This window comes from Oncorhynchus tshawytscha, linkage group LG26 (assembly GCF_018296145.1).
Source record: "Oncorhynchus tshawytscha isolate Ot180627B linkage group LG26, Otsh_v2.0, whole genome shotgun sequence".
NCBI classification, from domain to species: Eukaryota; Metazoa; Chordata; class Actinopteri; order Salmoniformes; family Salmonidae; genus Oncorhynchus; species Oncorhynchus tshawytscha.
Window position 1 is genome coordinate 20,317,537 of NC_056454.1, and position 13,802 is coordinate 20,331,338.

General features: G+C 41.6%; 1 protein-coding gene across 19 annotated transcripts in view; it reads left to right on the top strand.

The window, feature by feature from the left end:
- The window catches only part of caska (calcium/calmodulin-dependent serine protein kinase a), a 217,202-nt gene that overhangs the window by 193,903 nt on the left and 9,497 nt on the right, over nt 1–13,802 (top strand). For 9 of the 19 annotated variants that reach the window (XM_042306876.1, XM_042306873.1, XM_042306874.1 and 6 more), the window contains 3 exons: nt 6,243–6,317; nt 7,236–7,271; nt 10,561–10,605. In XM_042306876.1, the coding sequence (XP_042162810.1) occupies nt 6,243–6,317; nt 7,236–7,271; nt 10,561–10,605 (156 nt within the window). The remainder of the gene's footprint in view (nt 1–6,242; nt 6,318–7,235; nt 7,272–10,560; nt 10,606–13,802) is intronic. The other 10 variants (XM_024389170.2, XM_042306878.1, XM_024389168.2 and 7 more) reach the window with 3 other exon arrangements.

The following is a 13,802-nucleotide window of genomic DNA, read 5'->3' on the forward strand; positions in this document are numbered from 1 at the left end:
TGTTGTGAATGTTTAAATTCCTGACCCTTTGACTAACCAACCGCCTGCCTGGTGGCTGTGTGTGTGTGTGTTAACGCTTTCTCTCGGGTGAGGTTCTGTGTGCTCTACTGTGTTCCGCTCAAGGCTGGGTCAGACGTGCTGCACACCAATTTCACAACCAAGATACCGGAACTCCCCATAATGCCCCCCACCCTGAACCCTGGAACTCTGTGATCTGGCACCGACCACGCACACACACAGACCCCGCACCGCTGGCCAGTCAGTCACACAGAGACCAGAATTCCCTGTTGATACTCTGTAATGCCAAGTGGGAGCTAGTGATGATTTAGCCTGGCAAATAACATTTCAGCCTGACCTTGATGAGCCAGTCTTTGTGAGTCTACTGCCCCTCTGTGGCGAGATAGGGATGTGCAGGGATCATTGCTATTACGATTAGTAAGTAGGATAATCATGTTGATTTGATTGCACAGTCTATGAGCTCATTGAAGACATTGATGACTGTAATTTGGACTTGTTTATTGTGGAGTGTGAAATGTGATTTTTGTTGTATTGGTGTTACTAGATAGTAACTAGATAATGTGTAACCCCATCTCTAATGTAAGGCTGTTGTCGATGTGTAGTACTTTTGACCCCACACTCCTCTCCTGAAATAGCAACAGTTATGTTATGGTGGCTCTGTCTTTTTGTCTGTCTGTCTGTCTTTTTGTCTGTCTGTCCTTTTGTCTGTCTGTCTGGCTTTTTGTCTGTCTGTCTGTCTGGCCTTTTGTCTGTCTGTCTGTCTGTCTGGCCTTTTTGTCTGTCTGGCCTTTTGTCTGGCCTTTTGTCTGTCTGGCCTTTTGTCTGGCCTTTTGTCTGGCCTTTTGTCTGGCCTTTTGTCTGGCCTTTTGTCTGGCCTTTTTTGTCTGGCCTTTTGTCTGGCCTTTTGTCTGTCTGGCCTTTTGTCTGTCTGGCCTTTTGTCTGTCTGGCCTTTTTTGTCTGGCCTTTTGTCTGGCCTTTTGTCTGGCCTTTTGTCTGTCTGGCCTTTTGTCTGGCCTTTTGTCTGGCCTTTTGTCTGTCTGTTTGTCTGTCTGTCTGTCTGTCTGGCCTTTTGTCTGGCCTTTTGTCTGTCTGGCCTTTTGTCTGTCTGTCTGTCTGGCCTTTTGTCTGTCTGTCTGTCTGGCCTTTTGTCTGTCTGTCTGTCTGGCCTTTTGTCTGTCTGTCTGTCTGGCCTTTTGTCTGTCTGTCTGTCTGGCCTTTTGTCTGTCTGTCTGTCTGGCCTTTTGTCTGTCTGTCTGTCTGGCCTTTTGTCTGTCTGTCTGTCTGGCCTTTTTGTCTGTGTCTGTCTGTCTGTCTGGCCTTTTGTTTGTCTGTCTGTCTGTCTGTCTGTCTCTGTCTGTCTGTCTGTCTGTCTGTCTCTGTCTGTCTGTCTGGCCTTTTGTCTGTCTGTCTGTCTGGCCTTTTGTCTGTCTGTCTGGCCTTTTTGTCTGTGTCTGTCTGTCTGTCTGGCCTTTTGTTTGTCTGTCTGTCTGTCTGTCTCTGTCTGTCTGTCTGGCCTTTTGTCTGTCTGTCTGTCTGGCCTTTTGTCTGTCTGTCTGTCTGGCCTTTTGTCTGTCTGTCTGTCTGGCCTTTTGTCTGTCTGTCTGTCTGGCCTTTTGTCTGTCTGTCTGTCTGGCCTTTTTTCTGTCTGTCTGTCTGGCCTTTTTCTGTCTGTCTGTCTGTCTGGCCTTTTGTCTGTCTGTCTGTCTGGCCTTTTGTCTGTCTGTCTGTCTGGCCTTTTGTCTGTCTGTCTGTCTGTCTGGCCTTTTGTCTGTCTGTCTGGCCTTTTTCTCTGTCTGTCTGTCTGGCCTTTTTTCTGTCTGTCTGTCTGTCTCTGTCTGTCTGTCTGGCCTTTTGTCTGTCTGTCTGTCTGTCTGGCCTTTTGTCTGTCTGTCTGTCTGTCTGTCTGTCTGGCCTTTTGTCTGTCTGTCTGTCTGTCTGTCTGGCCTTTTTGTCTGTCTGTCTGTCTGTCTGTCTGTCTGTCTGTCTGTCTGTCTGTCTGTCTGTCTGTCTGGCCTTTTGTCTGTCTGTCTGTCTGTCTGGCCTTTTGTCTGTCTGTCTGGCCTTTTTTTCTGTCTGTCTGTCTGTCTCTGTCTGTCTGTCTGGCCTTTTGTCTGTCTGTCTGTCTGTCTGGCCTTTTGTCTGTCTGTCTGGCCTTTTGTCTGTCTGTCTGTCTGGCCTTTTTGTCTGTCTGTCTCTGTCTGTCTGTCTGTCTGTCTGTCTGTCTGTCTGTCTGTCTGTCTGTCTGTCTGTCTGTCTGGCCTTTTGTCTGTCTGTCTGGCCTTTTGTCTGTCTGGCTGTCTTTCTTTCTTATATTTATGAAATGCGCGCGCAGAGGCCTCGTGCCCATAAGGGCATGTGCTCCCTCAGATTTGTCCTGTTTTTACTTTTTTCAGACAAAATTAATTACTAAATTCAGTTTTAAGGCTAAGTTTTATCATAATTTTTGATAAAAAGTTGTTTTGCGGAGGGAGCACACTGACTACTGTATTTTGCGGAGGGGGCACACTGACTACAAGACCAGGCAAGCAGAGTACCCTCCTACTGCTGTGACTATTACCACACCGGCAGTCATGAGTCATGACTGCAGAACAATTCCACATGATGTAATCTCCTTTTATATCCTCTGGACATACCTTTGTAACTAGCTAATTACCATCAGCTCCTAATGGCCTGCTACTCAGGGCTCTATTCTTCCTCGAACCACTCTGACATCAATGCAAATGCCATTGAAAATCACATCAAACACTTATCAAAACAGTAGGCATATCATACTTTTAAAACTCACCTCACTGTGATAAAATTTAAGAACTTCAACAGCAGGTTGAAACAGTGTAAAACATAGTGGTTGTGGATGTTGTTTCAAAGCCTAACACAACGAAATGGACAGAGCTTTCTAAGGGGATGATGATGACTCATTCAAATCACTTATGAGCCCAAGCCCCAAAAAAACACACAAAAAAACAGATTTAAAAATGTGATTTTGCTGTTATACAATACAGAGCATACTACCGCATATTAGGCATGGCATAAAAACATAAAACAAAATGTATTTAAGATGTGGTACATAATTGGTCTAGCCTATACTTAAAAATTAAACAAATTTGAGTAATCGACGGTTGATTGTGGGGTTGTATAATTATTGATACTGGATGGACTGGTTATCTTATGCTGTATCACATCCAGCCGTGATTGGGAGTCCCAAAGGGCGGTGCACAATTGGCCCAGCGTCCTCCGGGGTAGGTCGTCATTGTAAATAAGAATTTGTTCTTAACTGACTTGCCTAGCTAAATAAAATAAAATGAATATGCTATGCTACAAAATGTCTATCCATGAGTCTGGGAGAGAACGTTTAGCCCAAGGCGATGCTGTTGGTTCATTGATTGTGCAGGGCGGCTTACAGTTAGCCTACAATTATAGTACATTTGTATTTGATTTTGAATAGCCTAGTAATAGGACATATTTTGTATTTTCAGAATTGAGTGACACATTACATTCAGCTATACAGACTATCACCACCATGCGCTTCCATCTCCTCTCTCTCCTTTACTCCTTTCTGGAGCGTGCAGAGGGGCTGTCAACAGTTTAGTGAAATATATTTCGTTGTTACATGTTACTATTGATGTTACCGCACAGATTTCACTTGGTTTCCCAATTTTTGTTATTTATTTAACCTTTATTTAACTAGGCAAGTCAGTTAATAACAAATTATTATTTACAATTACGGCCTACCTTGGTTAAGCCCAAACCCGGACGACGCTGGGCCAATTGTGCGCCGCCGTATGGAACTCTCAATCACTGCCGATTGTGATACAGCCTGGAATCGAATCTGGGTCTGTAGTGACGCCTCTAGCACTGAGATTCAGTGCCTTAGACCACTGGGCCACTCGGGAGCCCACTCGGGTAGCTGAAGGAACAAGGTTGGAGAGCCCACACAGAGTTTGGGCGGAATATCACCTGTCGGACAGCGAGCGCATGCTCCTCAAACAGTGGTTGATGCGTGGAGTGAAACAAGTATTATATTTATACAGAGCCTTCAGAAAGTATTCAGACCCCTTCACTTTATCCACGTTTTGTTACGTTACAGCCTTATTCTAAAATTGATTCAATAGGTTTTTTTCCCTCATTAATCTAAACACAATACCCCATAATGACAAAGCAAAAACAGGTTTTTAGAAAATAAAATTTATCTATTTAATCCATTTTAGAATTAGGCTGTAGCGTGACAAAATGTGGAAAAGGGGAAGGGGTCTGAATACTTTCCGAATACACTGTATATGTTTTGATTTTCTAAGGTTTGTATCATTCACAACTAAAGTTGCTAAAAAATTCTATCTAGCATATAGGACCTGTTTCAAATGATCACTTTTATGCTCAACATAGCCACTTCATATGTGCACTCGCTAAAAAAAAAAAAAAAAAAAAAAAACTTTTATTCAGCTAAGTTCAATTATATTCTTCTTACTAAAATCAGATATAATCAAATTAATGGCATGGGACTTGTCAACTAAATGAACAAGCCTAGGCCCATGCGATTTCCACAGAGTTGGTTATGGCTGCCTTTTCCTGTTACGCTCCTTGCCTATGGAATAGTCTGCAGACTAAACTTAAACTTGACTCTTGTCTTTTTTTCTTTTTTTATTGCTTGTAACTGTTTCGGGTAATGCAAGTTCATGTGCTGTTAGGTTATTCCTCTATGTGTAAATGTAATCTGTTGCTCTATTGTTTTGTGTTATCTGTGATCATTTTGTTTGTCTTGTGTAGTTTCTTAATCATTGTACCTAAACTGTATGTGTAAACATGTATACGCAGGGCCCAGCTGTAAAAGAGACCTTGGTCTCAGTCTGTGTTCCTTGTTGACATAAAGGTGTAATAATAGCATGGAGCCAGGTAACGTAGGCCTACAGTAGGCCAACTTATATTCTGTTCTTCTGGAATACATTCTCTTCATATTATAATGTTTTTTAAGACCTGACTAAAACACATCATGGATTTATTGTGATGGTGTAAATTAAACTGATTTTATTAGACTTTTTAAAAAATGTAGATGTCCCAAAGGCGTGCATCAGCGGCTTGTATCCATGGAGCTCTGCAGATGCTAAACCCGTTTATGTTAATTAAAGGTCCGTTACTGTGAGACACGCCTTTATGTGACGACAAACGTCTGGCAAAATGTCATGACTGCCACAGCCCTATCCCAAGTTAGAATAGCTTGTCTAGCTTTCTTATCTGGCATGCCTGCTGGAAAATGGCTTTACTTCTTGGGTTATGACACCCTATACCAGTGTGGTAGGGATGTAAAGATTTATTGATACACATTGGTCCCCATTTTCAAATGTTTAAGAGAAAAGTGCTACGGTCCGTGGACGCCAGACCGATCCAAGTGGAGCATGCATCGGTCAGAAAATCTATTCAAACGTTATGAATTGTCGGTGCACAAATATTACATTATTTTTACCTTCCGAAAACACCATCTTTTGTGACAACTGATGCGTCCTCTCTCCTTCAGTGTCGAAATGCATTTGTTGACAGTCATTGCTCTACAAGTCATTTTGCATGCCAAACATCAGGCAATATCAGTAGCCTAGTCAAACTGCTCACTGTGCCCAGCTTCGCACGCTGACCAATGAGCTGTTCCTGATGTTGCACATCTGCATGACAACTTCAGCATTCAAATACTAAAATGGCTAGCGTGATATTAGGCTTTATTAGTCGAGTTCCGGTTCACCATCAGCAGTAGTCTTGGTAGTTTGGCTTGATAATTTCACAACGAGGACAGCAATCACTTTTACAAAATCATTAGATTGTTCTTTGAGTATCAGGTTACATCCCCCCCAAGTCTGATTGTGGTAGTGGGTTGGTTGATGCCGAGTCTTCCTCATGGTTCAGCTCAGGTGCCTACATAGTACATGCACCATAGACATGCATCATTTAGTCTACTACACCTGTTGTTTATGAAGCATGTGTCAAATATGTTTAGTTTATTTGAAACTCCTAAGGCATAACAGTTCTTAAAGAATCAGTATATATCATTAACGTGACAATTGAACAGGTAAAGAGGTGACCTATATAGAGAAATATACCTGCTAAATCTGGACCCCCCCCCCCTTATCCTCACGTACTTCTTGTCCCCTCTAAAATAATGGGTGCATGAAGCCCCTGTGTGCGCACGCGTGTGTGTGCGCAAGTTTGTGAGTGTGTGTCTGACCTGTGTGTCTTGTTACAGAGAGAGTCCCCCTCCACCTCCAGGCAATCCCCTGCCAATGGCACTGGCCACTCCAGTGTTAACAGTTCTATCTTGGTAAGGACCCCCACCCCTAAACACCCAAGCAAACACCGAAACTGTCCCCTTCTCCGTCAAGTCGACCAACCCAGACCTTTCACTCTCTCCCCCAGCTGTTGTCTGTTGTCATTGTACTGTATATATTTTTTCAGTTTGATGAAACCCCTCTCCCATATTTGATGTATTTTTCTTTTCAGTTGTATATCACATTAAGTTATGATGCTGGTTGTTCAGACCAACCTTTGACTATGACCACATTTCCGATATCTCTGTTTACAAATTGGTGTGCTGTAAAACGCTGCCATGTGCTGTAAAAATGCTGCTGTGTGCTGTGCCTTTCTGCTGGCAGCCTTTTAGTATGCAGAGGAACTGGGAATCCTCAGTCAGTCACAGAAAAGGCTCCGGTCCTTTATAACTCTGTTCCTATAGAACTACCTCCAACCTTATCCACTGCTAGACCTACTTACCTAACTACCTACTCACTCACGTACTTGCCTACCTACCTCTTTCCTACCTACTTCTTACTTACCTACCTATTATTGAACCTACCTCTTACCTACTTCTTTCTTACCTACTTCTTTCTTACCTACCTACCTTCCTTCCTACCTACTTACGAACCTACCTCTTACCTATCTAACTACGAACTTACCTACCTACTAGCTGTACACCTTGGTATTGAAGCTGCTTTGCTTGCTTTCTGCTTCCTCGCTCTTTGAGTGTGAGAGAGAGAGACTGCCAATGCTCTTCTCGAACACTCATTAAAGTGCAACTCTGTTTGACTGTACCCTCTCTCTCTCTTTAAAATGTTTGACAGGAGTGGAGGGAATGTTCATGTCTGTGTGTGTGTGTTGTGTTCCGTATACAGTGTTATGGTTGTCTACATGCCTGTCTCTGGTGTAAACTCTCTCTCTGTCACTGGTGGGCTTTTCTCTACAGGATCTGCCGTCTACCATCCAACCCAAGGGTCGACAGGTGAATACCAGTGCTCTCTACCCCATAAAACAAACACACACACACACACACACACTGAACTGTAACTCACAACCCCTCCATCCCTTCCCTAACATTTAACTTCTACACCTCTGTGTGTGCACGTGTGTGTGTGTCACGCGTGTGTGCATGTGTCATGCGTGTGTGCGTAAGTAAGCATTTGTGCACACGCGCAGTGTGCTTGCGAGTTCACATGCTCACCATCCCCCCCAGCCGCCCTCCATTGACTCATTGCCCAGATCAACCCATATGAGGACACTCCGTTCACTTACAATGTTGTTCATATTCTGTGGCTCCAGATCTCCAAGCTGTTCCTGCATGTGTTTAGAGCAGGATAGTGCCTGCTGTGTCGGAGTCTGGCTTAGTGGTTAGCCCACCAGACTCCGGACCATATATATATATATACACCCGGCGACATGGGTACGAATCCCGTCTAAGCCCTTTCTCTGTCTCCCTCTGTATCTGTCTACATTCCAACTTTCACTGTCTGTAAAACAATAAAATAACCCCCAATATATATTTTTAAAGAATAGTGTCTGTTAGACTGGATAGTGGAAAGTATGTAGAACTACTGTAAGCTATGACCTCACCCGAAGACTACTGGATATTGGTCTCAATCCAAAACACATTAGACTCCGAATCTGCTCCAGCTGCTCAGACATGTGTGACCTAAAAAGAGCACAGGCTGAATTCAAATTGATTCAATCCGATCTGATGCTTTTTGCCGAGTTATTATTAAGATTTTGAAAGATTACACCTGGTCCCATAACTCTGAGTTGAACTCCCCTGTGGTAGAGAAAATGTTCTGTCTGGAAAGGCTGATATATTTCAATGAAACTAGACTTCAAATATACAGTCAGGTCCATAATTATTGTCACCCTTTATAAAGATTAGCAAAAATCTTTGTTAAATAACATTAATGTGGCACTTAATTCACTGGTCGTATGGCAAATACAGCTATTTGCCGTGACCATAAATAATACAATGCTGAGCTATATTGTACACTACAAAATATAATATCATTTAAATACTAATACAATTGCTCAAAGTAGTTTTTTTTCCTCAAAATGTAGGTGTCAAAATGATTGGAACCCCTCAAGTTTCTTATTAATGAAAACACATCTATGTTAACATTTTACTTTTTAAAATGAATCTCAGTTTATGGAACTGTATAATGTCCTTCCATGGCTTCTTGTGTCACTGGGGTATAAAAATGAGGTAACATGCATGTAAAATCCCCTTTTCATCCATCACCATGGGAAAAGGCAAAAAACAGAGAGACAAATGGTTGTTGACCTTCAGAAATCAGGCAATGGGTACAAACAATTGCTATAAAAAACAAATGTACCACTTACCGTTATTATGGCAACAATTAAGAAGTTTAAAACCACTGGGACAGGGGTAAACTTGCCTGGTATTGGACGCATGTTTATCTTGTCTCCACAGTGAGGAATACGGTTTGCGAGGCAAAGAACAGTTCAAGGGCCATAGCTGGAGAATTAGAGCACTTAGTAACATCTTCGGGTCACCAAGTCTCCAAATCTACAATTAGATGCCACCTCTATGCCAATAGGCTCTTTGGTTGCCAGAAAAAAATGCCTTTATTGTGAGCAACCAAAAAATGTAAACTGGAGTTTGTTAAACGACATTGGCACTTGGATTGGAGCCGGTGCTATGGTCAGATTACATGAAAATACAGCTCTTTGGTCACGTACACCAATAGTGGGTTTGGCGTTAAAAGAATTTGATGTTATGGAGTTATTTTGCTCCACTGGTCATGGGGCCCTTGTTTAAGGTCAATGACATCATGAACTAAGCCACAAACCTGGTTGTCTCTGCTAGGAGGCTGAAACTTTGCCGCAAGTAGATCTTCCAGCAAGATCAATAACCTGTGATTGGAGGAATGGTCCCTGCCAATGTGTTCTCCAGTCTCATTGAAAATGGGTGCCAATATTTTTTTGTATTACTTGTTAAACAAATCTCTTTCTCTGAGCAATTTTATAATATAATTGTCCCTATTTGTATTGTTAATTGTTAATTGTTAATGTATTGTTAATTTTATACAATTTTATACAATTTTATACATTTGTCTTTTTCAAATGGTGCAAATAATTTTGGACCTGACTGTAAATGTAAATATTGAAATACAGCTATTCTTTCCTAAATCTCATATTCTATTCACATTCTGTTCATATTCTCCTGGATATTTTTTAATCTTCCAATCATAATATAGTCGCATGGAGGAGTGAGTTGTCCCCCACCCTGGTTCCTCTCGCTCCCCAGCTCCCCTGCCTAGCCCAGGGACTCAGTGGCGTGTCACCAACACCCAGATCCTCCCCTTAAGAGATAACAGATTGTGATTGGGCATCCCAAAATCAGATCACTTAGTAGACTGGTGATCACCAGCCCCGGTCCTTGATGGCTATAGGGTAGTACAGGCTTTTGTTCCAGCCCAGCAATAACACCCCTGACTCTACTTATCAGGTGTCTATAATTTATTTTTGATGGCTAGTAGATATAGTACATGCTGGTTTGGGATTTAAGTCTGCTCACCCTGTGGGCCTATAGGACGATAGCTGGTGACTAACTGTAACTGTGTAACTCAAGAGTATATACCCAGTTAGTAAGGGCAATCCTAGCTGTAAACTAAGGACAGAGGCATTGTTAAAACAGTGGTCATAACCCTCCATCACCCTCTATTGTCATCTTTGTGAACCCCAAACCAAAAGAAATACTGAACCCCCCCCAAGCCTCCTATAATCTCGCCCATCACCATATAATATAATCATCAATTATGACCATTATGTTTGAAAAACCCATAACATAGATCACTGATCTCACAGTGTTGGATAGGTTAAAGCTCTTCCATGTCTTTCACCAATCCAGTCATTCCAGATCTTTTCAAATCAAGCCAGGAAGAAATGCGTGTTAAAAGCATTCTAACGGACCTGTCTTGTTGTCATAACCAGGGTTGGGGTCAATTCCATTTCATGAATTGAACTTTTTATTTGCGAATTGTACAATTCTCATCGACAGCAATAGCCTATTCATGAAATGAAAACTTCAATTCATCGCAATGAACTGAAGTAAAGTTGAATTGACCTCCAACGCTGAAGTGGCATCATCCATGTCAATCCCCTCCCATCACCATCACAAAAGTAGAGTTAACACTTCAGTCTCCATCTCCCCCGCGCTCTGCTCACCATACTGTGTGTGTAGACACTCTGTAGTCGTTTTACTGCATGATGTGTGTGATGCTTTCACATCCTAGATGGTCGTACCCAGACCTCCAATCAAGGATAAAATGTCCATCAAGGTAAGATATAATGTAGCCTCCATAGTGCTAAACCATAGAGATAAAAACAGCAGACATCCTAGGAAATGTTTATCTCTATGGCTAAACCTTAGATATTCCCTTTAGATGACTGTAATAGCAATAGTTGGTAACCAAAACACCATCCCATACAGTACAATCTAACTTAGACTAAGACCACTAAAACTACAATGCAAAAACCATAGTGTTTGGATTGTTGTAAAAAGTCTAGTCAAACTGTATTCAAAATGCATTATCATACAATTCTCTGAGAAAATGAATGAAATCAACATATTGCCTCATACATTATTTTATCAGACATACTTACTTTATCAGACAAGAATGGTAGCACAAGACTGGTTGTCAGGTCGTAAAGGTGTGCTAAATCAGTCAGTGATACAGAAAATGTAGATTGTGATTTAACAAGACCTATGGCGGATTCTGAAGAGTAACCTATGGCTAATTCTGAAGAGTAACCTATGGCTAATTCTGAAGAGTAACCTATGGCTAATTCTGAAGAGTAACCTATGGCTAATTCTGAAGAGTAACCTATGGCTAATTCTGAAGAGTAACCTATGGCTGATTCTGAAGAGTAACCTATGGCTGATTCTGAAGAGTAACCATTGGCTGATTCTGAAGAGTAACCATTGGCTGATTCTGAAGAGTAACCTATGGCGGATTCTGAAGAGTAACCTATGGCGGATTCTGAAGAGTAACCTATGGCGGATTCTGAAGAGTAACCTATGGCGGATTCTGAAGAGTAACCTATGGCGGATTCTGAAGAGTAACCTATGGCGGATTCTGAAGAGTAACCTATGGCGGATTCTGAAGAGACAACCCTGTGTTAACGATCCCTGTGCCATTTACAGTGCCTTCGGAAAGTATTCATACCCCTTGACTTATTTCACATTTTGTTGTGTTACAGCCTGAATTCAAAATGGATTAAATAGATTTCTTAACAATCTACACACAATACCCCATAATGACATATGAAAATATGTTTTTAGACATTTTTGCAAATGTATTGAAAGTTGAATGCATAAATATCTAATTTACATGAGTATTCACAATACTTTGTAGAAGCACCTTTGGCAGCGATTACAGCTGTGAGTCTTTCTGCTTTCCACACCTGGATTGTACAACATTTGGCCATTTATTATTTTCAAAAATCATCAAATTGGTTGTTGATCATTGCTAGACAACCATTTTCAGGTCTTGCCATACAGTTTTGATCAAATCTACTTAGTGAATGTTCCCGAGTTACATTTTCGTCTTCTTGGTAAGAAACTCCAGTGTAGATTTGGCTACAAGGTGAATGTGTCTGGTGGAAAGCAGATTGAACCTGGTTTTCCTCTAGGATTTTGCCTGTGCTTAGCTCCATTCCGATTACAAGCATACCCATTACATGATGCAGCCACCACTATGCTTGAAAATATGGAGAGTGGTACTCGGTAATATGTTTGGGTCAAATCCAATCTAACACAACATTTTGCATTCAGGACAAAAAGTGAATTGCTTTGCAAAATGTTTTGCATTATTACTTTAGTGCCTTATTCCAAACAGGATGCATGTTTGTACAGAAATCAAATATACCAATCTTCCTTCTTTTCACTCAGCCAATTAGTTTAGTATTGTGGAGTAACTACAATGTTGTTGATCCATCCTCAGTTTTCACCTATCACAGCCATTAAACTCTAACTGTTTTAAAGTCACCATTGGCCTTATGGTAAAATCCCTGAACGGTTTCCTTCCTCTCTGGCAACTGAGTTAGGAAGGACACCTGTATCTTTTGTAGTGACTGGGTGTATTGATACACCATCCAAAGTGTTATTAATAACTGCACCATGCGCAAAGGGATAATCAATGTCTGATTTTTATTTTATTTATGTTTTACCTCCCTGGTCTTTGTGGTTGAATCTGTTTTAAATTCACTCCTCGACTGAGGGACCTTACAGTTATACAGTGCCTTGCGAAAGTATTCGGCCCCCTTGAACTTTGCGACCTTTTGCCACATTTCAGGCTTCAAACATAAAGATATAAAACTGTATTTTTTTGTGAAGAATCAACAACAAGTGGGACACAATCATGAAGTGGAACGACATTTATTGGATATTTCAAACTTTTTTAACAAATCAAAAACTGAAAAATTGGGCGTGCAAAATTATTCAGCCCCTTTACTTTCAGTGCAGCAAACTCTCCAGAAGTTCAGTGAGGATCTCTGAATGATCCAATGTTGACCTAAATGACTAATGATGATAAATACAATCCACCTGTGTGTAATCAAGTCTCCGTATAAATGCATCTGCACTGTGATAGTCTCAGAGGTCTGTTAAAAGCGCAGAGAGCATCATGAAGAACAAGGAACACACCAGGCAGGTCCGAGATACTGTTGTGAAGAAGTTTAAAGCCGGATTTGGATACAAAAAGATTTCCCAAGCTTGAAACATCCCAAGGAGCACTGTGCAAGCAATTAATATTGGAATGGAAGGAGTATCAGACCACTGCAAATCTACCAAGACCTGGCCGTCCCTCTAAACTTTCAGCTCATACAAGGAGAAGACTGATCAGAGATGCAGCCAAGAGGCCCATGATCACTCTGGATGAACTGCAGAGATCTACAGCTGAGGTGGGAGACTCTGTCCATAGGACAACAATCAGTTGTATATTGCACAAATCTGGCCTTTATGGAAGAGTGGCAAGAAGGAAGCCATTTCTTCAAGATATCCATAAAAAGTGTTGTTTAAAGTTTGCCACAAGCCACCTGGGAGACACACCAAACATGTGGAAGAAGGTGCTCTGGTCAGATGAAACCAAAATTGAACTTTTTGGCAACAATGCAAAACGTTATGTTTGGCGTAAAAGCAACACAGCTCATCACCCTGAACACACCATCCCCACTGTCAAACATGGTGGTGGCAGCATCATGGTTTGGGCCTGCTTTTCTTCAGCAGGGACAGGGAAGATGGTTAAAATTGATGGGAAGATGGATGGAGCCAAATACAGGACCATTCTGGAAGAAAACCTGATGGAGTCTGCAAAAGACCTGAGACTGGGATGGAGATTTGTCTTCCAACAAGACAATGATCCAAAACATAAAGCAAAATCTACAATGGAATGGTTCAAAAATAAACATATCCAGGTGTTAGAATGGCCAAGTCAAAGTCCAGACCTGAATCCAATTGAGAATCTGTGGAAAGAAC